This window comes from Amphiura filiformis, chromosome 17, assembly GCF_039555335.1.
Source record: "Amphiura filiformis chromosome 17, Afil_fr2py, whole genome shotgun sequence".
Lineage (NCBI taxonomy): Eukaryota > Metazoa > Echinodermata > Ophiuroidea > Amphilepidida > Amphiuridae > Amphiura > Amphiura filiformis.
The window spans coordinates 57,678,272-57,705,200 of record NC_092644.1 but is presented as its reverse complement, the minus strand read 5'-3'; the positions used below and the strand labels follow the sequence as shown (position 1 = coordinate 57,705,200).

General features: G+C 36.8%; 1 protein-coding gene across 1 annotated transcript in view; it reads right to left on the bottom strand.

Moving 5' to 3' along the window:
* Positions 1 to 343: 343 nt before the first annotated feature.
* Positions 344 to 26,929, bottom strand: part of LOC140138041 (exportin-4-like) — a 221,547-nt gene continuing 194,961 nt past the window's right edge. Inside the window, exons 13-22 of the mRNA XM_072159880.1 lie at positions 17,739 to 17,916; positions 13,771 to 13,930; positions 13,016 to 13,185; positions 9,836 to 10,007; positions 8,307 to 8,600; positions 6,683 to 6,863; positions 5,663 to 5,763; positions 4,551 to 4,799; positions 3,999 to 4,091; positions 344 to 2,758 (exon numbers count right to left, since the gene is read on the bottom strand). Of these exons, the coding sequence (XP_072015981.1) occupies positions 2,561 to 2,758; positions 3,999 to 4,091; positions 4,551 to 4,799; positions 5,663 to 5,763; positions 6,683 to 6,863; positions 8,307 to 8,600; positions 9,836 to 10,007; positions 13,016 to 13,185; positions 13,771 to 13,930; positions 17,739 to 17,916 (1,796 nt within the window). The 3' untranslated portion in view covers positions 344 to 2,560. The remainder of the gene's footprint in view (positions 2,759 to 3,998; positions 4,092 to 4,550; positions 4,800 to 5,662; positions 5,764 to 6,682; positions 6,864 to 8,306; positions 8,601 to 9,835; positions 10,008 to 13,015; positions 13,186 to 13,770; positions 13,931 to 17,738; positions 17,917 to 26,929) is intronic.

The following is a 26,929-nucleotide window of genomic DNA, read 5'->3' as shown; positions in this document are numbered from 1 at the left end:
GATGTAATCGTGATATATCGTGATGTATCATGGGAAAAATCGACATCAAGTCCGCATTGTCTGAATATTACCATGCTATTACATAGGAACACGTGACAATATTTTTAGTTTGTCAATATAACAGTATTACATAAATCGATAGAAAAAATTAATTGTGCACATTTCAAATCACATTATTAAGTATTATTGAGTATCGATTAGCGTGTAACACCTTTATTTTGACAAACTAAAAAAATATCACGTGTTCCTATGCGCGCCTTTTATGATAATAGCATCACGATTAGAATTGGGTGAAATGCACTTTTATGATTCTCTACCAAATTGAGCATTTTCAACCATTTTTTTTTGATATATTGTCATTATGCATTGGGATATTTCAGTTGAAATACATACACTTCCTATGGAAGAGATGACCTTAATCTTCCACAAAGAGCAGTGTGATAAATTTCAGGTCAAAATCATGCTTTTTGGTTATTTAACTTTGGTTGGATTTCGTGAAACTGATCCATATTTGGGATCGACCACTTACAAGCGAATGTATGTGTGCATTTGACACACCAACCGTGGACCTCTGAGATTCCTTTCCCTCACCAGCATTTTTAGTTTTGTTCATAGTAAAATTAGTGCAAAATACTGAAAATCAGTACTACTTGCAGACATACCAACTTCAAAATCCAGATTTTAGTACTCAGAAGATCAAAAATCCATATTTTGCACTCTTTTACATGTTTTTTTGTGTTTCGTTCGTTGCTAGCATGAATACTGGTACCATTCCCACTGGGCTCAGCTAAATTGTTAGAAGCTGCATAGAACCAGCATAGTGCTAAAACTATGCTGCCAAGCACTTTTAAGACAAGCATGCTGACTGGTTGACAAGGCAAAATTTTTGAATTGTAAAATATGGTGAAACCATACTATAGTTGGCAATGCATGTCTGTACTTGGCAGCTAGCTCTGTTTAGAGCATTACTAGTATCCCTCATTTAGCGTGTTTCTATTAAGCATCCGGAATTTATCCAGTGAAATTGTTCACCGGGTAATAGCGGAGAATGACGGCTAATGGTCAATTTCTATTAGGGGATGTTATCCGGAAAATACAAGCCGCCGTGGCCCGATCATCGTCATATTTCCTGTCATTGCAAATTAATGTGGGTTGACTTCGGGACCTATTACGATCGAAAGTTGATTACTTTTAATGTACATTTTAACATTTTAAATTCAAAGATAAATCTGTCCACGATACGGAAGAGCCTACATAATATATTTAATTTTGATGCCCAGATCGAAAACATGACTACAATGTACAAAATACGGTGTATACCACCACCCCACCGCAATGAAAACCAGTCTGCAGTCCCTTTTATTCCTTCAGTTGTCCACGCGAAAGTAGGATTTTCAGCCGTGATTTCTGATTTATTAAAATAATCTTAGGGCCCGCTAATGCATCTTTTTTCCCCGAGTGAAAATTGAACGCTGTAGGCCTACTTCAAAACAAAAAATGATAAACAAATCATCTGACCGTGTTAATTTCCGTTTTCTACCCCGCTATTATCCAATAGAAACACACTAATTCAGTACTCTCCCATTGTCTCCATCTTACAGTTTTGAACAATCACTGGGCTATTCCAGCTTAGTTATTTTATGCTTACACATTTTTGTCCCTTATTTAACATATTTTATGATTATAAGCAAGACCCATAGCATCACATACTGGTTTATTACATACTGGTATGTTTTATGACATATATTTAGTTAATTGAACGAATCGGCAGGTGCTGCTGCATATTAAACTTTGTGTACAGTCTGCACTGATCTGATCTGCCTATAAGAACCATTCACATACAAGGCCTTGACCTGCTATTCTTCATCCAGCACCATGTTATCAATCTGCCCAAATACTGGTCTGGAATTGGCCTCAGATCCAATACTGACCTGGCAGGTAACCTGGTACTGGCCTCTGACCTAATATGTGACACAATTTGGTCCATGGAAGCCAAAGGTGGCAAAGTTGAAATTGAGATAAAGGCAAAAGAAAATAGACATCACAAAACTTCATAACTTAACAATAATTATAGTAACTCAATTGTCAAAAATGCCTCCTTTGGCCTCCATGGACCAGATTTTGTCACTTTTTGTCTCAGATCCAATACTGGCCTGGTACTGCCCTCTCACTCAATATTGGTTTGCTAGATTGGCCTTTGATTCAATACTGGTGTGGTACTTGCCCCTGACCAATATTTTTCTGGTATTGGCCTCAGATCAAATTGGCCTCTCACCTAATATTGGTTTGGTATTGGCCTTTGACCCAATATTGGTCTGGTATTAGCCTCCGATCCAGTATTGGCACACCATTGGCCTCTGACTCAATACTAGCCTCTGACCCAATATCGGTCTGCTTTTGGCCTCTGATCCAATACTGGTCCGCAATTGGCCTCTGATATTTTCCTCTGATCCAATATTGGTCTAGTATTAATCTCTGATCCAATACTGGCCTTTGACCCAAAGTTGGCCTGATATCGGCCTGTATACTCAGTCAAAATTGCCAATAAACCATTACAGCCCTATTTCACACACAAGAATGCCCGCACATTCAGTAGGAAATTTTCTAGTCTGTGAAGAAATTGCACTTTATGGTTCCTATCCAATACCAAGGCTTCTGCTGGAGGGGTGAGCTGACTGAAGGCCTCTGTTAAACGATTACGGTATGAAGGTTCTGATTGGTTGCTGAGCACACTGTTCACAAGTTCTGAATACTTGGCCTGTTGAGTAAAATATGTAAGATAAGTAATTACATGACAGCTGTTTAAAAATTTATGTAACATCATACTGTCTGAATAAGTCTTAAATTCAATTTGTTAATCTTTCTTGCTCATTGTCAAAGCACCTGACCATATTACATGATTCACATTATTTGTGCCCAGTAATATCAAAGAGGGGGACTTGAACACACTGACATACACTTTCTTTCATTAGTGAATGTCAAAATATTTGAATACATTCACAGATCCTATAATTATGGAAAGGTATAATTTGAGCTTGGCCTACATATATAATGCTGTTTTCATACTTTTCTGCCGCTTGCCGCTCTGACAACGATTTTGCTTCACTGCGCAGTCGCACCAGAAACGCTAGCGGTGACCAGCGGCAAGCAGATATATCAATCACTCCACCACTTTGCCCAAGCGGCAACATTTCCAAGAGTTGACTTTCGGGAGTGGCGCCGCTCTGAGAAGGAGAACAGGAAGCAATTTTTGGTGGTGCTGAGCAGCAACATTGGTTCTCATAGTCATGCCACTGCTGCTCAGCGGTGTGCAGCTCCGCCTGCAGAAAGTACAAGCGGCATGATGAAGCATCACTCCTCTCAACAGCAAGCGGCAGAAAGTATGAAACCAGCATAATACAGATGCATACCCACTCCTTGTATCCTGGTCTTGGCTTTGTTTTCTAGACTTCAATGTGTTGAGTAAGTTACTTTCTGACTTACAAGAAACCTATACATCAAGATGATCATACTGAGTTCTTTGGGTTGACATAAAGAACAAATTTGTAATCTTCATTTCAAAGTTCATTTGAACCTACTCCCTTTAGATTTCAATATTCTGGTTTTCTCCAGCGTGCCTCTGTGGCTCAATTTGTTAGAGCGTTATGCTAGTAATACAAATTTTACCAGTTTCAATCTGGCCAGATGCAATGTTTATTTTCTCAACATGTATGTGCCCTTTGCCCCTCTCTGTTGAACCTAAATATTGTTGCAATAAAATATCATTGCCTCTCCTCCCATATCACAACAAAATGGCACAACTGACATGGAACTATATGGCTCCTTTCCTTTAATAAAACAACATAAACTACTCAAAATTACGTAGTGGCTATCCGACAAGCAAGTGGAGTCCATTATATTCATTTCAAGTGAAAACTCCCTTTTTAGAGAAATATGCCAGTTACATCCTTTTATGTGGTACAGCAGAAGAGACTGTTCCCCTTACTAATAATATTTACCTGATGACAGCATATAAGGCAGTAGAAAGCTTCTGATGCAGGATTGGTCAAGTCCATATCAAAAGACTGTAGTAATACCAAGTTAAATACAACCTATGGAAAATGGATATTATCATATCAAATGTTTGTTTTATTTTTATTCACATTCTTGGGGCAAAAGAAAGTTCCACTCTTCTCAACATTGTGATATGATTCTTACAAATATAATTAAGAGATTCCATATCTAAGAACTTGAAACACTTAACTAGCAAACTTGAAGGAATAAAATAAAGCAAACAAAAACTCAAGGTGATACAAAATACAGGTTTACTGCAAGATCCAGTTTTGGTATCCTATGACACAATACAATTGTGGCGTACCTGCATTTTTCAAAATTTGCAGATTATAGGGTTCACTTGGACCCTATGATTTGAGACCTGAAACTTGGGTAACGATGTCAAAATTTAGTTTTGAGTCTGTGGACCCCATATTTGTTCAGATTATTGGGTTTACCTAACTACCAGGAACTAAACCAAAATTAAAACAAAACTGTATAAACCTAACAGCACATACCTGCAAGAAGTGTTCCACTGCTCTGTACAAAGCCCCAGCTCTTTGTCCCTGCTTGTGACAATGTTCTGCAAGAGACGTGATACCATCTAGACACATCTTGGCTACTTCTGTCCCGTAATCTGCTAAACCAACTTCCAGTGAACCCATAAAGCTCTGGAAGAGGGCATCGCCTAACTGACTCAGTTTGTCTGGGTACATCTCACAGATGAAGGTGATGAGTTTGAAGTACTGGATGCAAAGGTTGGGAAACTGGGAGAATGGACAGAAGAGGAAATATGGTGGTTAGTATAATATTAAAAAAGTAATCATTCAGATTCTAGAACTGATTTTAAAATACTACTTAAACACAATAGCATTTTAATTTAATGGCAAATCTGATATCAAACCACCACTCATATGAAAGAAATAGATCATGATACATGTTTGAATGTCCAACAAATAGGAAGTTAGAAATCATGTTTCTTTTCACATTTCCCCACTAATTTAAGATGCAAATTTCAACATCCTCATACCTGTGCCACTTTTGCATCAGCTTTGATATAAAATTGGATCAATTGAGCCATATTTATTGGAGCTTTTAAAATATTGGATGAGACGTAGTCGAGTTCAATATTTTAAAACTCATAGCGAGACCTATAAATATTGGGGGTAAAGCATCCAAGTTTATCATTATTATGTTTTGGATCCAATATTTTTACACACTTGGATTCATCAAAACATAATTATGTTTGAAATTGGAAAAAGGAATCCATGAAAGTATGTATGAATTTCAGTTAGGGACATAGTGGAAGCACTATGCAGATGATTTCACAATATATTGTCCCGCTATCCGTTGAACTCGCACACTCACATACACACGCTGAATAGGGCCAAGCAATCTTAGCTGAAAATTGTGTGAATATTCTTGGGAATGCTGTTAAAGTGGTACTTTTTGCACAATTAATTTTTCTTCACACAACAATTTCAAACACTATTATATTTTTGATGTTTGAAAAAGTTTAGGACTCAACTATGCCTCATCCAATAAATATGGACTCAATCTATCCAATTTTACATCATTATCCATTCAGTGTGTACTCCCTATCCCAATCCCCCATGAGCACTAAGCTTACCTGTAATAATTGTGTATTCATTAATGGTATGACAATGTGAAGTCCATGTAACACAATATCAGCTGCATCTACACCATCATTCACAACACGACCACCGTTCTCTGAAAAAAAATGTGATGTTAGTTAAGCCAAAATTAATCCCTACTGTGCATTCCTGCTCAACTGTTAGTGTTTTTACATATCAAATCTTCAAGTATGTGAACTGAAAACACTTTCTAATGCATTTCAGCAATGAATTTTGTCTTCTGGTTCTACAGGGCCAGGATATTGGTTCCAACTCTGTCGGGGTCACCTCCTGAGGAAGAGGAAGCTCTACTCCATGTTGTGCATGTGGAGCAGGTGCCTCCATACAGGTGTATAATGGTACAACCAAACTTCATCTATATCCATCAATAGGCGCCTATCTTCATTACTCAGTATCTCTCTACTACTGCAGAGTGATGTCACAGTGATTAGATTTGGTATCGCTGTCCATCGGTATGCACCACATCTTTCCGAGTTGAAATTAGTTTGAACTTTTCAGGGTGCGTTTTTGCGCTGACAGTGACAACCAATCAAATCCATTTGTGAACAATTTAACCCGGATAAATATATTGATCTGGTATGCTGGAGTGTTGTTTGTACTGACTGCTCATCCATAAGTATCAGACTTGAGACCTGTTTATCAGGGACAGTCTTTGTTGAATTGTGCGTTTTATCCTAATTTCCAGGCGCATATACTCAAGGGCATTTTGTCGGCACACTTGCGGTACAACCGCATATAGCATTGACATCACTATCAAACTCAAGGTAAAAGAATGGGTTGGGCTTGAAATTGAACTAGCCCAGTTGCCTCCGATCTTGACGTATAAATTGCAAGAGCACAGTGCCAGCATCGAGTGCTTCTGATGTTGATATCTAAATTGCAAATACGTACAGGCTTCCTACTGTTTGGGATTTTGCCATGGCTCTATACCAGAGCTAGGCTTGAATAAACAATAAATGTGTCCACCCTCACTCTAGAGGAAAGTACCAACTAACCTGCAAATAAATAATCTACCATGTCTTTGGATAGTAAATGAGTAAGTAGTTCCATCATGGTAGACAAGTCTTGATACTGATCCTCCTCTGCTGTTGATTCTATGCTATGTCTACCCATATTGCACTGCGAGTATGTCTGTAGTAATGCTATCGAGGCTTCATATAACTTGTGTGTATCCTCCTGCAATGAATGACCAATAAATAAACAAATTATTACATCATAAATTGCATTTATAATCGTCATTAAAAGACAAAGTACAACTATCAACAGTTCAAGCTACTAACAATTACATCCCTAATGTCAAAAGAGAAACTTCATCCATACCAAATAAAATTGTGATTTGTTAACAGATGGTTGACAAAACACACATACTTAAACTGGATCTACACTTCCGTGAAGTAAAATCAAATAAAACAAATCGGAGACGGGAAATAGTTATACTTTAGCAAATTTTCGGAACCAAGCGTACCTTCTTCAGGCTTTATTATAAAATGACAGAAGAAAAACAATCTAAAAACAAACAAGAAAATTAATGCGTAATGCGAAAAACAAGCCTGAAAAAAGATTCGCAACTTAAAAACATCACAGAGTGAAGGCGCATCTAAAAAGGAGGGGGGGGGGTGGCAAAAAAACCTATTCAATAAGATTAAGGCCTTCAGGTTGAAGGGAATGAAGTTTGTTGATCCAGAATTTCTCACGCTGCGGGCATCTTAATTTGGATTGGCGATCTAGGGATTCAATGACTGTGACTTTGACATCATCGATGCTGTGATTCGGAAGAAAGAAGTGCACGGCAACTGGCTTGTCTGTGTGTTTGGAGTGGTGCTTGATGGTACATCTGTGGTTACGCATTCTTTCTCTTATGTTATTACCAGTTTCACCCACATACTGAATGTTGCATTTGGCGCATTCAATAAGATAGACAACATTATGGTACTGCATGTAACTTCTTGTCTTACAGTATAGTATTTGCTCTTATTTTTGTCACTAAATGTGCTAGTGACTTGCATATAGGCTTGCATATCTGACAAGGTTTGCAACCAACAATTACATTATCAGTCTTGGGATCTATTTTGTCATCATTGTGAACTTTAACAATTATGGCGAACACATCCAAGCCAAAGAGATTATACCCAGTGAGTATTGACTCAGAATTGCCCTGTGCATAACGTGATGGCAAATCCATCATATTGGATTGTCTTGCATGGAGAGTAAATCCAGCAAATATCTGCTAAAGCCCAATATCAATGATCATTTGCATCTTTAAGCTCTAGTGTGTGTTATCAGTACAACGTAATCCCGGAACGTAATACTTGAAATGAAAGTTTAAACCTGGCAAATGGCAATAATCCACTTTTATACTATAGTCCATATTATCTACCTCCTGTTACCGGCACTAGCTTTGGTGTGTGTACATACTTTTACACGTGCCGCATATGTACATGCAAGAAACCACACTAAGCCAACACAGCACACGCTGACCTTCAAAGCTTGTGCCGGTGACTGGAGGTAGAGATATAGACTTTACAATACCTCATAAATATTTATTAGGTAATCCAGACATCTTATTGGTTAATAACGCCAGCGTCCGAGTACGGTATTTTGACTACTTCTAGAGCTTACCTCATTTAAATAGCACAGCTGTCTGCTTGCAACTTCCACAAATACAGCTAACAACATTTCTATTATTTCTGGACAGTTCTGATAAGTCTTTAATAATGCTACACTTTCAGTTAACAAAGGCACACAAAATGAGAATAATTCTGCTGCATTGTCTGCACGTGATCCCAAGACGACCCCTTTGAGAAGACTAAGTAGAAGGGTGAGTTGTTGTTTGATGCCCTCAGTCTGAGCTTTCCTAACAAAGTCTTCTTGCTGAAGAAGTTGCTTGAATTGTTCTTGTACAGGAAGCATAATCTGGGAGGATAGGAGAAACGATAAAGCATAGAAATTAATTAACGAAATTAGTTATACCAAAAGGTTTTTTACTAAATTTTAACTAAATAACTCCCTCGCAATCAATAGTGTTGCAATGTGACTAGATATTCACCAACTGGAGAGGAGGGTCTGGTATGTTTGTCCAAGTAAGTTTTGTTGAGGGATCTGGCACTTGTGCCCATGTAAGTGGATGAACATATCTAGTAATACTTATGGTTCATATGTTTTGTGTTCTTCTGGGAAAAATTCACCACTTCCTGAAACTTGTCTCCCGTTAATTTTGCTTGTAAACAATCCACTAACAGCTTGCGTTCCCACGGAAGCGTCTAAGCAGTGGCTCCGGAACCTGTTTTTTTTTCTGGTGATTTGGTGTGATTTGAAAAGTTGCAGCATCATAATACTGTGTAAAAGGATATGACTTAATAGGCATCAACCATGCATAATGCTTTTCAAATGTAAAAGACCGCTGTGCTGGTTAGGTAAGTGGAACATTTTATAGGCTATGCAATTTCACACCATGTAATCTGTTTGAATGTGTAGCTCTAGTGGCCAGCAGACTTGGAATGTTGCATTGATGTCATCCAAGAGGGGTGTGGCAAGTGTATGCGCTCAAAGGATGCCACATGTACAGTGACCGAGATCCAATGTATTAGGTCAGTCTACAAGACAGCCAATCACAGCATGTTTCTACTTGGAGTGACAGGTGATGTAAGACACAACATTTTATCTCTACCAGCAACTATAGTAGCGTTTTTAATCATTTAATGCTGGTTTCATAATTTCTTGCCGCTCGGCCGCTCTGAAGATGATTTTGCTTCACTGCGCAGTCGCACCAGAAACACTAACGTTGACCAGCAGTAAGCCGATATATCGATCGGCAGCATCACTGGGAGTTGAATTCAAGTCAACTCGGAGTGGTGCCGCTCTGACGTTTGACTACAAAATATTTGATTTTTGAGCCATGCTGAGCGGCAACAATGGCTTTCAGAGTCATGCCGCTGCCGCTCAGAGGTGTGCCGCTCTGCTTGCAGACAAGTGCAAGCGGCATGATGAAGTGTCACATGGCACGCCGCTCAGCGGCAAGCGGCAGAAAGTATGAAACCACCATAATTTTACAGAGACTTGCAACTTGCATGTTTGAACACTTATGATGACTCAGGGCAATCAACTCAGTGCCATATCATCCTGCATTACAGGATAAGTTCTTATGTTACCTCTTTCCAATATCGTTCCTTGGTATCATTAGGTGCAGATGAACCAGCCATGACTAAAGCCTTCATAACACTACATTTGATATCAGCTGGTAACATATTTAGTGGTGGGTTGTCTGTAGCATGCTGCTTGGCTAGTAACCAAAAATTATTGCATTTAATTACTGGAAGGCACCTGTATGTAAAGGAACAAATTAGAAACAAAAATATAAAATATAAACTTTAACATGATGCATTATGTTGATTCAGGCATGAGAATGACTATCCATGAAAAAAAAAACCTGAAAAGTTTGAAAAAGCCTGAAAAAGCATGTGAAATTAGGCTAAAAAGGCCAAAAATGGGCTGAAATTAAAAAGAAAGTACGGAAATTTGGACCAAAAAAAAAGCCAGAATTGCAAATGCAAATGAGAACACACAATTAAACCATAGACCTACCTGCAAATGAACACTGTACTCAGTTTGAGATCTGCTGTACATCACAACTGCATGTCAAATACATTTTAAAGATACGTCCGCTATTGTGCATTAAAAATACTGACCGCTGTTGTTAGGCATATTTTGTACTGTGTATCATGCAGTTTTTACAGACAAAATATTCTGCCATTTTGGTCCTTGGTGTGTTGATTAAACATTGTTTCAGAAGTCCTTATTTTGATAGCAATACACAAGATCTGCAATTGTCAGTGCAGGATGGTAGGTATGTAGGTAATGAAATATATTCTGATTCAAAGAATTGAAATTTATTTGATTGAGGATTTTCATAGGTTGTGGAAACTTTTGGCTGTGACAAATCAGGTGTAGTTTATCAAAGGCATGGAAACCAACACAAAAGGCAAGTGTCTAAAAGATTTTATACTGAGCAAGATCTCTTATTTGCCCATTTATTGACAATGCTAAATTTAATGGGTGAAATATATATAAAGAAAACCTCATTTGACTACAGTTCCTGAGATGTGATGATTTTCATGTTGCTGAGATCAATCATCCAGCTTAATTGTTTTACTTCTTCAAACTAGCAAATAAATCTTCATTGAAGATGAATGTTACCATGTTTTGTACTATTCTGAAAAGTTGAGCAATCTTTTGATTAGAATATTGACTACCTTTTTGGATTCCATGACACATAACCATGATAACTATAATGTTCATAATACAGAAAAGGTGCCATGTTGTCTGGAACATAGAAGGCACATGCGAGGAGTCGGTACCTTCACAAATAGGCTGGTCACTCATTCATTGCACTTAAAAACTAAGAGATATTGCCAAAAAGATAATTGATTTAAGTGTTAGGTCATGATTTCACTTTTGGAGAATGCACATGATCTAAGCCATCATTCATCAGGTATCATTAGCCAAGTTTAAATTCCAATCACAGGCAATGAGCTACTACATTTGGTGGATGAACTTGTGGTTTACAAATGATTTCATTGATCAGTGTTTAAATGTTTGTTACTGTACGGGGTCTCGTCTTAAGTTAAGAGTGCCGTCAGTGTATTTACGTGGTTGCATCGGAAACCATCCTTCTACGTGTGTATATGTATACGGCAGCAAGATAAGGTTAAAATAGGCACTTTGTGTTATTCTCAACTTGAGACGAAACACAGTGTGGCAATGGATTAATGGTAAAAAAAAGGTGGCACCTCTAAGGAAGCAGGATTCCTCCTTAACAAAGTTTTTGGTTGGGATGGGATACTTTACTTTTTTTCAATGTAAATATGGGTGACTTCTTTAGGTAAACAGGGAATTTTTCATTTTTGCTGGGATTTCCCATATTTTGCTGGGATTTCCCATATTTTCCTATTCCTTTTTTTTCAGTGTCATGGGATTTGAGTGGGAAATTTTCCAAGAATATTTGGTCTCTTTTATGAAACAATTTCTTCACAGGGTGTCAATCAATTCTGGAAAAGTCCAATCACCTGCAAGTGCATCTTTACTACTTTATTGCTGAATTATATGTGACATTAAAGGGAATCATTTTGCTTCGAAGTGAAAGAAATGAAGAGCAAAGTATGATTCATACATATAATTTGTCTTTTTGATGAAATCAGAACTTCAAGATATTACACTAACCACAATCAATCATTTTGATGTATTACAAGAAAATGAAAATTAGTTGATGGTTCACTTTATACTTAGTGTTCATTTGTCTGGATACTTGAGTCATGTTGTCTGTCATACCCATATATATATCCATGATGTAAATTGCAAAACATGAATAGAAACACAATATGGGTAAATTACACCACCAGTATTATTGGTAAGGATATATCAACACAAATTCATTTATTAGTCATTTGCAAGTTTATCTAATTTCATCAGTAGGGCCTGTGGACAAAGTGCTGGTTAGCAGTCAGATTAGCTTCACAAGTGAAAAAAATACTGTTGATTGTGAGGGTCTGTTTCACAAAGTTTCCATAATGTAAACCCCTATCCCAAGCATTTGTAAAGCATTTGGCTGCGAAGGCTTATACTGCAGGTTGACAAGTCCACACTTTAGAGCTGAATTACTGAATGATGCCAACTGAGTTTATGCAGTGACTTTGGTTATTGTGGTTGCAACCAATACATGTGTTAAATTCTTACAGGTTCGCGGTTGTTCACTAAACATCATTTTACCTTCAGTTTGGTAGTGATGAAAGTGTGATATAAAATTGGATCAATTGAGCCCATATTTATTGGTCGAGCTATGAGTTTTTACGTCTCGTCCAATATTTTAAAACTCATAGCGAGACCGATAAATATTGGACGTAAAGCATCCAATTTTATCATTATTATGTTTTGGATCCAATATTTTTACACACTTGGATTCATCAAAACATAATAATGTATTTTGTTGGTCAGGGGATCAAACCATGCATACCAACATGAGCATTATGCACATGCTTATATGGGTGCTTTCGGGAAAATTGTGTAGAAGCACTGACGTCACTACCACACCCAAGGTGAAACAAAGTGTAGATCACTAATGAATCTTACCCCGGGCTATTCTAGTTGAAATCCATACACCCCCTATGGAAGACATTACCTTAATCTCCCACACAGGGGTGTAGATTTCTAATGAAGTAGCCCATTCAGGTATCCCCATTTCAAAATCACACTCCCCGTATGAGACATTAAGGTCATGACTTCCATAGGGGGTGTATTGATTTCAAGTGGAATAGCCCATTTCTACCATTGCTTACCTCTCTTTTCTCTCTATGAGAGCTACAAGTAAATCTACAGTATCAGCCGCTAGTTCATGTTCAGAGCTCCATACAGATAAATTGCTGATGACTTTATCTACAAGAAAACCAGTGACCCACTGAGCACTGTCTGCACCTTGGGCAAAGGCTGATGTGAAGGGAAGACTCATCTGCAATTAAAACAGTTTATTACACAATCACTCAGTTTTAGTTTGAATTTGTTCACTTGTTTATCATAGTTTTTTTTACTTCTCAAAGATAGTACAGAGAGTACTGTGCTATTTTACAAGAAATAAAAAAAAATACTCCCATGATTGGTCAAAAGAAAAGAAGCCATGAATCAGATGTATGTATTTGCAAGTTCATTTGACTTTTTTTACACCTTTTTTATTTTACACATTCCTTTTACTAATAAGTGACAAAGACAGGTTCACCAAGTAAAGTAATTTTGAGTTATGTTGTAAAGAGGGCTGAAACAACAACACTTTTGCAAAACATACATAACTCATTCACAACAATAAATCAAGCAAGTTTTCAAAGTATATGATTTGTAGAATAAATTTTTCAATATTAAATATATTGATTTAGATAATGAAAATTTGACCAACAATACCTCGTCTACCCTTAATGGGGGAAGATATGGGGTTTGAAAAGCTATAACAATTTTGCCGTCCATGAGCAACATGAAAGCATTGATGAGTCGGTGCTCTTAGAAAGCAGTGGTAGACTACAATCATGGATATTAATGCACTCACCTGTGAATAGTACTTTTCATTGAGTAATAAATAGGATAGGAGCCACCGTCGTAGAAACCATGTGACTGTACTGCCCACCTGAGGGCTGAGTATAACAGCTAGATTAGCTGACACTGCCTGTGACTCAACATGGGCAAGACGGAATACTGATGTTATTAACCTGTTAACAAAGGCAAAGAAAAGATGTTTACCATTAAGAGTTTAAATGTTAATGGTTACATAATAGGCCTGGGTGAGGCATGAAAATAAGATTAGGAACTATTTGTATGTAGGCCATCTGCTTTTAAGCTGCTTTTAACTCACCAAAAATAAACTAAAATAGCACTGAATAAATATGCATTTTGGGCTAGTGAAATGGTATGTTTCTCTCATTATTTGACCTTGTTGTTGTAATATTACCAAAATTCATCCGCACACAATCAATTTTTAGTAAATATGTGCCACACCTGAGTCTAACTCTCAGCCTCGAGGGTGCACTGCCACTATAAGGTATCTATGATTCAGTGTGTTAAACAAGAAAAGTTTTGGCTCAACTTCGGTTGACTTTTTAGTCATTTAGGATCTAAAGCATCTAGTTTGATCTGGTATTGTTAGCCTTTAACTGTGAGAGTTCAGAAAATGTTCAGAAAATTCTGCATGAAATTAGCAATTTTTCCATTGAAAATTATGTAATTATAGGCAATTAGTGGTAGTTAACCTCAGATGTTTTCATATTATTGTTCAGAGTAATTTGCCTGGCATCAAGTGTGACATGCATGTACACAATCATATTCGAAAAGCTGACCCCAACAGGTTTTTCCAATGCGCTATGCATGGCCGTGCTTGGCACGTACATCATGCTTGGGCACTCAGTCATGACCACTTACAGTACCTGAACTCTGAACAATTTTGATAATGGTTTTACTTGTCAAAATTATGAAATTTACCAACAATAATAATATAAAAGTGATTAACAATATTGGATTTGCCTATTAATGAATTTACTTTATGTGATGCGATCAAGTTAAATCAGTCGGAACTTGGAAATATTGATTTTGAGATATGGACAAACAAAGGAAATATTTCCTTTTGTTTCCTGTTGTTTTGGAAACTCTTTAATTGCTCAAATCTTTGGAATTGGTTGAATTTCAATGGCGTTTTCTGCAAAATGCAGCTTTGAAAAATGGCTTTTACTCTCCTATAAAAAACTGCAAATTTAATATTTCCCAGTTGCGCGACTGATTTTGCTTGATCGCATCACATATATATTCACTGAATAGTGATAAGTTAAAGAGTATCATGATAATGTTTCTTTTTTTGTTGTTGTTTTTGTTTGCTTTACATTTCATTATATAAATGACACTAATAAATATAATCCAAAGTAATTTAGTATTTCTTCCTTTCCTTTACAACCATGCTAAAATGACACAAATCCTTATTCAGTGGGCGTGGTCTAGCCTGTATACGCAAAATCTGATCAGACTTCAAACGATTTTAGATATCGTTTATCACGCCACAGAGGATAGTGTGTCCCATTGTCATCAGACATAGAAACATACTCTCACTCAGTATACACAACATTTGTAAACAGGTTTGTGATGTATTCATTCATTCAAGACAACAAGGATGTTCTCATAATTGTAACTTCATCTTTATTTAGTTTTGGTAAAAACTAGATAAGAATAAATTGAACTGTAGTTCTTAGTATCTCACATCTTGTCATAAGCAGGTCAAATATTCTATTGTATAGGCAAAATATCTAATTCTCAGTCATGAGAGCATACGTACAGATGTTTGTGTTGAGCACACTACGAAAAGACCACAAACTTATGGCGCAAAAATAGCTTTTGAGAATTGACCAATGGCAGTTTTCGAATACGGTCATCGCTAGGCAAGGTCGAGGTGAGGCTCATTCATGTAGGTCGGGCAATCGTGTATTCCACAAAAAATATGCTGCCGCAGAAGGTACACTGATCGAGAATTAGATATTTTGCCTATAGTAAATATTGGACATGCCTATCTTCTCTATGTAATATGTATGACACAATGAAGGACATTAAAAACAATTCCTATCTTTAATTCTCTAAAAGGAAGTCAAAGCCCTTTTTGAATGGCTATGCACCATCCTAGATGGAATTCCCTAAGACCTCATCTGAAAACACAGTTTCCCTGTTGGAAACCCAAATTCTGTGGTCAACCTCACACAAATGTAATTACTGGATGTAGCTAACATCTAAGGCTGAACCCTGTTGTCCCTGCAGCTCTTATTATACATTTATATGCTGTAAATCGCTTATCAAAATCACACAGAATTTTCACTCAATCCTATAACTGCTTTTAAGTCCCACAAACATTCTAATACAAACAGCTTGTTCTCAATTTCAAGGAATTCAATGTTAAATTTCAAATATTTTTTAAAGAAATTTGAAATGTATAATCTTGTCTGCAAAACATCTTCAAGGTTGCGGCTTACACAAATTTGTTATAGTATTTAAGTACACATCGTTCAACACCCTCATCAATTCTGTAAATTTGGACCCATTGAACAAAAAATTAAGACAAAACTCAACAACTGCACTCTAGACAATATGAGTATTTTCTATAACAACTTTTGTTTGAAAATGAAAATGTGGTTAGAGTTTGTCTTTTGCAATCAATGTTCAAATATAGCCATGGCCATTCTGTCATTTATTTGAATATATTAGTTTACAGGCCAAACATGCTCCTTTTTTATATGGTTTAGACAAAATTAGCAGCTCATAATTCAAGTAGATAAACCTACTTTAATATTTTTTCTTTCTACTGTCTCTAATTTATTTCTAAGTGCATAATTCTATTTCTTACAGAATTATTAAAGAAGAAAACAACACACACACACACACAAACTGTCGTCTGCTCCTTACATACACTACATTTTCTTGTCTGCCTGCCTGCCACAGGATAAGTGTTACAAAGGCAAAGGGGCAGGAGTTACTTGGGGTTTCCAATGCAACAAATTACATTGTATATGACACTATAGGTAGATTATAACATAGCTAGAGGGTCACCTGTGTTGCTTAAAATCTAATTTGCATCATGATAACATGGCACTATAGAAGCTACTATTGCTGTATATTCCCAAACACAAAATGAAAATCATTTTGAAGCAATAATGTGACATGACAGAATCAGGCATCCCCATTTGGCGCATCTGACCTGTGTGTACTGTACCCCTACTCATATTCACCATGAACCGAGGACATGTATTCCGTTTTACAACTCAAAACCGAGGACAAACATGTTTTTAACTTAGTCACCATACCATGGACTGTTTTACATTGTTTATACATTTCACAAGAGGCCAAGTATGGGTATTTTGCCCATAAATGAGACTCTTTTAAATGCTCTTGCGTGCATATTTAAGTTTGTCACCCTCTATTGAGCAGGGTCTAAAAACTGTGGACATCCTCGGTTTTTGTGTGGTCCACTATTACTAATCTTTTATTGATAAGTGTGTCCATATTTCAAGGCGAATCCAGACAAGCATATGTGACATGTCATGTCAAAAGGAGACACTTTTGGGCAGGATCGTAAATGGAAAAATAGCCAAAAATCTGTCCGGGGTGATTTTTTCACAATTTGGGTTTGTAACGAATATGGGATGTTATTAATGTCAAAAATATTGTCTGATAGCTTCAGACCGGAATATAACTGGCATCTTGTATTTTTTGAGACAATTTTCTAGGTAATTCCTATTCTCAACATTGTCAATAATGTTGATATTCTCAACATTGCCGATATCTCATTTTTCAATTTTATAATACCATAACTTACGAACACAATATCTTCGCATAGGAATGTATGATTTCATTGGGGAAAATGGCGGTGTGGACCAAAATATCTCTATATTCAAGACATGCAAAATCTCAAAATTGATAACCTGCCCAAAAGTGTCTCCTTTTGACATCACATGTCACATATATATAGACACACACACCCCAGACACTTACCTAATAACTTTATCTGTTTTACTATGTCCTGGTATTGCACTAGCACCTGTTTCAGGGGACACAAGCAGATGTAGAGTGGTGTCTAAATCAATGTGTTGTGTCTCTTGCATAGAAAACTGTACTAATTCTGACGGCACTAGAGGCGTCTCACCATGAGACTCATCAGCTAGAACATATCCTGTGAGAATAACGATAAAGAGAATTGAAATCATGTTACAAGACACTTCAGAGGTTTGAAAAATATGTCAATTTATGATATGAATACAATTTGACTTGCTAATTTCCGATATGAATATTATTTTACTTGCTAATTGAAGTACAATAATATTTCCTCTTTAAAGGAATGTCTGGTGACATTTTCTAAAATAATAAATTGTCAATAGTTCGCTCATTGGATGTGTATACAGAGAAGCTTCAGCATAGCAGTTGAAAGTGATTTCATTTTTCTCTTATGTCAATGATTTTTTGTTTTTGTGTTTAATGTCCAGATATATATAGCTACAATTAGCACAGGATCTGTGCTGTACTCTAATACCTATGATGATTCAAGATATTCCACCAACCCTCGATACGCTCGGTGCTCACTTTGTTCGCTATTCGAGAGGCGTCACGGTTTGTGAACGGGGCTAGTTCTAGGTTACAATATGTGACGTGTCATGTCAAAAGGAGACACTTTTTGGCAGGTTATCAATTTTGAGGTTTTTACATTATCTTAAATACAGAGATATTTTGCTCCACAACGCCGTTTTCACCAATGAAATTGGACATTCCTAAGCGAAGATATTGAGTTCGTAAGTTATTGTATCACAAAATTGGAAATTGAGATTTTGGCCTTTAAAAATATTATTGACAAAGTTGAGAGTTGGAATTACCTTGAAAAATGTCTCAAAATACATGCCAGTTATATTCCGGTCTGAAACTATCAGATAATATTTTTAAGATTAATAACATCACAAATTCGCAACAAACCCAAATCGTGAAAAAAAAATCACCCCTGGCAGATTTTTGGCTATTTCTCCATTTACGATCCTGCCCAAAAGTGTCTCCTTTTGACATGACATGTCACATATGCATATTGCCAAAAATGTTTCATTTATGGCTATAGCTTCACACCGCCAGTAACACCACAAAAATGTTTTCATATAGGCGCTAACTGTAAATGAAATATTTTGCAGAAGAGATGTCTTGCAGAAATGTTGCTGCTGAGATGTACTTTAAAAAGTGTGTAGTACTGCTTGTTGGCAAACATTAACAACATGCATAAATGTAGTATGACATAAGTGTGAAAGAACAACTTGGGCACCAGTAAAGAACCACAAAATTGTTGAGAATAGCCAAGAAATCATAATTACAATAACCATCATGCATGTTTTGATTTCAAATATCCCCAAGACATATAATTACGTTAAGATCTCAAAGCAAACAGACTTGTATCTATTTCTTACTTGTTTATTACATCTTCAATGTACAGTTGGGATGTGTTATGTATATTTTTGCTACTCTTACTATGTTTACATTGTTATTAAGAAGATTGCATATCCTATTTCAGAATGAGCACAAAGTTTGATAAATGAAATGAATTACACTGAAAGATGCAAAACGACGAGGTATGCTTGAGGCTAGAGGAGGAGAGATCAAATCAAATAATAGGGATTTGGGGGGAGATCTGCTCAAAATTCAATCATCATCATCATGTCTTGAATTACATAATTACTTGCCATGATCAGAGAGAATTCAATGTTTTAGTGTTATAATATGTATAGTTAAAAAGATAATTAGTAAAAATATCGTTCTTATGGATTCCCATGTCATATGCATTGTATGACATTGTACATTATATGCATTGTATGACAATGTTTTAAAAATTTTTATATTGTTTTCTTTAATATCTTTTTAATCAGATGTCAAGATTCTACACAAATTCTGAAGCATGCCAGTTTACCACTGCAAAGGCTAAATCAAACAGTCTGAATGTATCACTTTGGCAGCATTTACAGAGTAATTGGTAGGATGTTTTTGTTTTGATTATCAAATATCATGTCTCAATAGATGTGCAGATCTTATAACTTGAACAACAATTCTTGTGCCTCTCATGATAACCCTATCTAAAGCCAATCAAAATGCATGTTTATATTGCTAAACCACCCTCACTGAAAAGAATTATGTATTTTATTAGCACTAAGAGCTTTATTTTGTACAAAATATGCAAAAGAAAATGACATTCCTATGACAAGAATAACAAGAATAAACCCATAGAATGTTAATTTGGTTCACTTTATGTGACAGATTTGTTAGTGCTGTGTATTCAATTTGGAACAGCCCCATCACATAAATAGAGTAATTTACTATTAGGAGTGTCATGCCACCCTTCTGCTAATAGTTTTCACTCACGTTTACTCCGGGGATGGTTCTCACTCAGGTTTACTCCGGAGACATGCTGCAAAGATGGGTAGCATTTTGGCTTTTTGGTATAACAATTACACCTTTTCTAGGCCAAATTTGTAATATAGATAGGTATCACAACTTTCTCATTTTTATTTAGGAAAAAAGCCTAATTTTTGAATTTTTTTTTTTTTTTTTTGATGGGTCCATTCTGAAAAATTGGTATACTGATGGGTCCATTTTCAAAATCTCAGCAGCACACCCCTACCCAAACCTAACTTGAGTACCTCTCTGGGGTTACTCTTCATATTTATTTGCGAACAAACCAAACTAAGATTATAATCTTTTTTAAATATTTTGATAAATTTCCTATGAGCAACTATCACAAGAACAATGCGTATATTCCTTAAGTGGGTCAAAGTAATGAAGCTGAAAATCAAGAATTTAAAATCAATAGAACAGTTTGAAATCAGAATCTTGAGCAAACAAGTAATCACACGATAATATCCACTACAGGGTGTCCCTGAAAGAACTGTATCGTCAGGAACTGAATTATTTGGGTATTTTAATGCATGAACCAAACATAAGAAAATATGCAGTTGAGGAGTATATCAGCTATCACATACCTTTTAATTTTGACAAATGACCACTCCATTTTTGAAATAAAAGAATTTGACAAAACTAACTTATTTTCAATCTGTTCCAAACATTCAAATATTTATCAATGACAATAGACGCCTCATGCGCTGATGATCCGCAATGATTAGCAATCTGAATATAAAGGTCATCAATTGATATTTGAATCTGTGGAAAGGCTTGAAAATGAGGGAGTTTTGTAATATTCTTATTTCAAGAACGGTGTGGGCAATTGTCAAAATTCAAAAAGTATGTGATAGCTGATTTATTCCTCAACCAGCTATTTAGCTATATTTAACTATGGCGTTAAAATACCCAAACAATTAAGTTTCCGATGATACAGTTATTTCAGAGACACCCTGTATAGGAATTTAAATATAATCCGGTGTAATTACTTTCAAATTATCTTTGACAGTTCATTTTCAGATTGTAACACACAATAGATAGCTTATATAGGTCATTTTCAAACCAGTTACAACAGGTTTCATTTCTGAAGCTGATGAACTTTTGCACCAAATAGATAGACAGTGTTAAGGGCCAACAGAGCAGTCAGATCTCTATAAACCTGCTTAATGAGATTCATTATGTATATTAATAATTAAATATGCATAATATGATGAGGTTAATTGTCATCTTTCTAATTTCTATTTTTCTTGATTCACTTGGAATTTGATCAATCAATGTACCGTGAGCTACTCATATATGACAGTATTCCCAGGTAATTGCAGTTAACTCATAATAAGCTATTAATCATGGCTATTTCAATGATAATTTTCCAGGCAATGCAACGATGCCCAAAGTACTACTGATGCAAGCAGGATGAACTCAAATGGTATCCTCCTCCTGTTAAATACAATATTGAGCAAAACAAGGCTTGAAATTCCTTGGAAATGGAATGCTTGCACCCAACAAAAATGTGGTTTGCCTACTGTTTCCATGGGACCAATGTTATTCTGCATCAATTAGCTTTGGGTGTTGTACATGTACTTATCCAAGTAATAGTTAGCCTCTCAGCCACGCGCAATTGGGAAATAGTGTTCACTTTATGTTTGCAGTCGATTCTAGACCAAAATTTTCCGAGGAACACGATCCCGGTGGGCCTTTTTTGAAAAAATGTGCCCAAAGTGCTCTTTTTCGGGGTGCTCCCATTTTGGGGGTCAAAATTTGTTTTAAGTATTCTCTGGCCAAATATGGTATATTTGGTGTCTATTTATATGTTTTCGAGCATGGAAAATCTATTGTGATAGTTTTAAAATCAAAAATAGCTGCCTTATGCTCAAAAATCCAAAATGGCGCCCAAAATGCCTTTTTTCGGGGGGGGTTCCAATTTGGGGGACAAAACTGTGTTTTAGGCATACTCTGGCCAAATATGGTATATTTGGTGTCTATTTATATGTTTTCGAGCATGGAAAATCTATTCTAATAGTTTTTAAAATAGCTGCCTTATGCTCAAAAATCCAAAATGGCGCCAAAATGCCTTTTTTTCCGGGGTGCTCCCATTTTGGGGGTCAAAATTTGTTTTTAAGCATTCTCTGGCCAAATATGGTACATTTGGTGTCTCTTTATATGTTTTCGAGCATGACAAATCTATTCTGATAGTTTTTAAAATCAAAAATAGCTGCCTTATGCTCAAAAATCCATAATGGCGCCTAAAATGCAATATTTGTCCAAATTGAAATATTTCCCCATGTAGGAACATTTTAAAAATGATTTTAGTACTTATTTGCATCGTGTGGGGTACAAAGATCACAATCAATCTATTTTCAAAATTCAAAATGGCTGCTGCATACCCCAGAACTCAAATTAGCGGCCAAAACGATGTAGTAATGTGGCCAAAAGAAAACAATGTTCCACAACTTTAGTGTCGAAATTTAAGTGTTAGTCTAAATATAATCATGTAGAAATGTGTTGGCAGCAGTTTATGAAAGCTCAAAATGGTTGCTATTGGCTGGAAATCATACTAGTAATGTCCGTCACATAGCTCATAATGACTGTTTGTACTAGTATATTATAATGTTCTTAGGTTCAATTTGCATTTTCTCCTCTTCCACCATCTGTCTCACCTCATCTTCATTTGGAAGTGCCGAACCACAACGGGCTTAAGAACATCATTATCATCAAGTTCCCAGCCGTAGTATAGAGGATTCTGTTGTTTGAACATACCAACCAGGCAATTAACGATACAGTTTACTACAAAGTTTGCACGTTGGATGTGGCATTTTATTGATTTACCGTCGGGGGGAAGCCTCTGAGACGGGGTTACCTTCCGCTTCTTTCCCTTTCCACGCATTCTCATTGCATAGCGACTATCCCCTGCCGTCCTTTCCTTCCTTGGCCTGTTGTAAACTATGTGAAGTATGAAGTCTGTAACTTCATTAACATTGGCTGCAGTTCCTTCAAGGCTAGATAGAAGTTATATGCTTTCTGGATTCTGTTGCATCTTGGTAAAGGCTCTCATTTTAGACCGGCCATAGAAAGGTTGCGTGAAGTCGCTGCCTGTTACTACATGAAAAGCAGGTAGGCTCTTGCAAATACCTCTTCCAAGGTGATTTGCAAGAGACCTAATGTCATGGTACGTTATGCCTGCCCTTGACAGCCTGGTCCCTTGTCTGAAAACAGATTCTTAGTAGCATTTTCTGCTACAAATAGCAACATAATAAATACATCTGTGTCATCAGCTTCCACACAAGTATTATGTGTTGCAGTAGAATACACTGCGTGGAAAGCCAGGCGAGGGTCAGCTTCTCTTCTCTTTGATAGGAGAACAGCTCTGGGATTTCTCGATTATTGACTCTGGTTCTGACGGAAGGCAAAAATACACATGACCCTTTGTGACAAAAACATCTCTTCCTATAGAGTAGATTCATCGGATAAGATGAAATCAGCTAGAAGTTGCGTTAGCTGCTGTTTATTGTATGTAAGAAAGTCATTCCATTCACCAAGCTCTGGTAACTGTTGGTCAATGTGAGTTCATCTTCTTTCTCTTCCTTTGTCTGGACGACCCTTAGACAGATACAGTGTTGAATTATCGGTCGACGATTGTCGTCGAACACTATATGAGGAATTCTACCTGGAAGCAACTTGAGGTGGTCGATGACTCTTTTCACTCACGATCTAAAGGTAAATGGCTTGAGACCATTTTATTGTCATCATACTGACGATACGCATGGCATCGACGACACAACACTCGATGTTAATTGGTGCTGAGCAATTCGGCGCTGCAGGTGACAGGAGTTGTAAGCTATTTCTGAACAATGACTTTGGATTTGATCTATTTTTCACCTGTATTCACCTGTCTTCACGGGCTCCTGGTAAGACTATAGTCTTAATTTTGCCCACCCACACTTATCACAAAAACCACACTGCATGGTCCTTAAAATTTGCCGAGGCCCTATGGCCTTTTAAGATCACAAACACTCTTGGTGCCAAACTTCACTTCACTACAAAGTATCCCTTGCACTGTCAGATTGATGAAAGTATACTATTTTGCAACACAAACTTCATGGATGGCCATCATTCCCATTACTGCGTACACAACTGTTGGTTGACTACCACCACTCACATCACCGCTATGCCTGCATGTCGTCGACCCGATGATTCAACACTGTACCTGTCTAAGGGTCGTCCAGACAAAGGAAGAGAAAGAAGATTAACTCACCTTGATCAACAGTTACCACAGCTTGGTGAATGGAATGACTTCCTTACAAATGAATCCAACAAACTGCATCTAAACGCAACTTCTAGCTGATTTCATCTTATCTGATGAATCTACTCTAGGAAGAGATGTTTTTGTCACAAAGGGTCATGTGTGTTTTTGCCTTCCGTCAGAACCAGAGTCAGTAATAGTAATACGAGAAATCCCAGAGCTGTTTACCTATCAAAGAGAATCTGACCCTCGCCTGGCTTTCCACGTAGTGTATTCTACTGCAACACATAATACTTGTGTGGAAGCTGATGACACAGATGTATTTATTCTGTTGCTATTTGTAGCAGAAAATGCTACTAAGAACCTGTATTTCAGACAAGGGACCAGGCTGCCAAGAGCAGGCATAATGTACCATGATATCAAGTCTCTTGCAAATCACCTTGGAAGAGATATTTGCAAGAGCCTACCTGTTTTTCATGTAGTATCAGGCTGCGACTTCACGCAACCTTTCTATGGCCGGTCTAAAATGAGAGCCTTTACCAAGATACAACAGAATCCAGAAAGCCTAGAACTTCTATCTAGCCTTGAAGGAACTGCAGCCAATGTTAATGAAGTTACAGTCTTCATACTTCACATAGTTTACAACAGGCCAATGAGGGAAGAGACGACAGGGGATAGTCGCTATGCAATGAGAATGTGTGGAAAGTGAAAGAAGCGGAAGGTAACCCGTCTCAGAGGCTTCCCCCTGATGGTAAATCAATGAAATGCCACATCCAACGTGCAAACTTTGTAGTAAACTGTATGGTTAATTGCCTGGTTGGTATGTTCAAACAACAGAATCCTCTATACTACGGCTGGGAACTTGATGATGATGATGTTCTTAAGCCCGTTTGGTACTATGGTTCGGCACTTCCAAATGAAGATGAGGTGACGTGAGATAGATGGTGGAAGAGGAGGAAGGATGAACCTCCAGAAGCAGTCATGCCGACTCCAGAAATCCCAACAGAACTAAGGGGATATGATCTGATCAGCGACTCTGAAGATTCAGAGGACGAAGAAGTCCCGTTGAGTGAAGAGAGTTCAGAAGAGGACTCGTAAAAATGACAATTAATAAATATGAAATAGGAAAATACAAAATAAACTTTATCGGCCATCTTAAATGTAACGGTAATAAGGTAATTGGTGTTCAAAATGGCGATCAAAATGACCTGCGAACAGCAAATCACTATTAGGTGGTGTGTTTTAGTTCTTGCAGCTATTTTGGATTTTGAAGGAGCTGTAATATAAGTTTAAATCAAGAAAATGCAAATTGAACCTAAGATCATTATCATATACTAGTACAAACAGTCATTATGAGCTATGTGACGGACATTACTAGTATGATTTCAAGCCAATAGCAACCATTTTGAGCTTTCATAAACTGCTACCAACACATTTCTACATAATTATATTTAAACTAACACTTAATTTTCAACACTAAAGTTGTGGAATATTGTTTTCTTTTGGCCACATTACTACATCGTTTTTGAGGCCATTTTGAGTTTTGGGTATGCAGCAGCCATTTTGAATTTTAAAAATAGATTGATTGTGATCTTTGTACCCCACACAATGCAAATATGTACTAAAATCATGTTAAAAATGTTCATACATGGGGAAATATTTCAATTTGGACAAATATTGCATTTTAGGCGCCATTTTGGATTTTTGAGCATAAGGCAGCTATTTTTGATTTTAAAAACTATCAGAATAGATTTATCATGCTCGAAAACATATAAAGAGACACCAAATATACCATATTTGGCCAGAGAATGCTTAAAAACAAAATTTGACCCCCAAAATGGGAGCACCCCCGGAAAAAAGGCATTTTGGGTGCCATTCTGGATTTTTGAGCATAAGGCAGCTATTTTAAAACTATCAGAATAGATTTTCCATGCTCTAAAAAACATATAAATAGACACCAAATATACCTTATTTGGCCAGAGTATGCTTAAAAACAAATGGGAGCACTCCCGGAAAAAGGCAATTTGGGCGCCATTTTGGATTTTTGAGCAGAAGGCAGCTATTTTTGATTTTAAAAACTATCAGAATAGATTTTCCATGCTTGAAAACATATAAATAGACACCAAATATACCATATTTGGCCAGAGAATACTTAAAACAAATTTTGACCCCCAAAATGGGAGCACCCCCGGAAAAGGGCACTTTGGGCACATTTTTTCAAAAAGGCCCACCGGGATCGTGTTCCTCGGAAAATTTTGGTCTAGAATCGACTTCAAACATAAAGTGAACACCATTTCCCAATTGCGCGTGGCTGAGAGGCTAACTATAAGGCCAAAAAAAATTGTTTGCTTGCCCTCAAATGAATTCTAAAAATTGGGTGGGTCGGTCAGGATTTTTTTTTTTTTTTTTTTTTTTTTCAATAACTAGCAAACTCTACTGTTTGTATTAATTAAGGCTCAAAATATGAAAAATCAGACAATTTTGGTGTCAAAATGAATTAACTAACATTACAAAACAACTATAATGT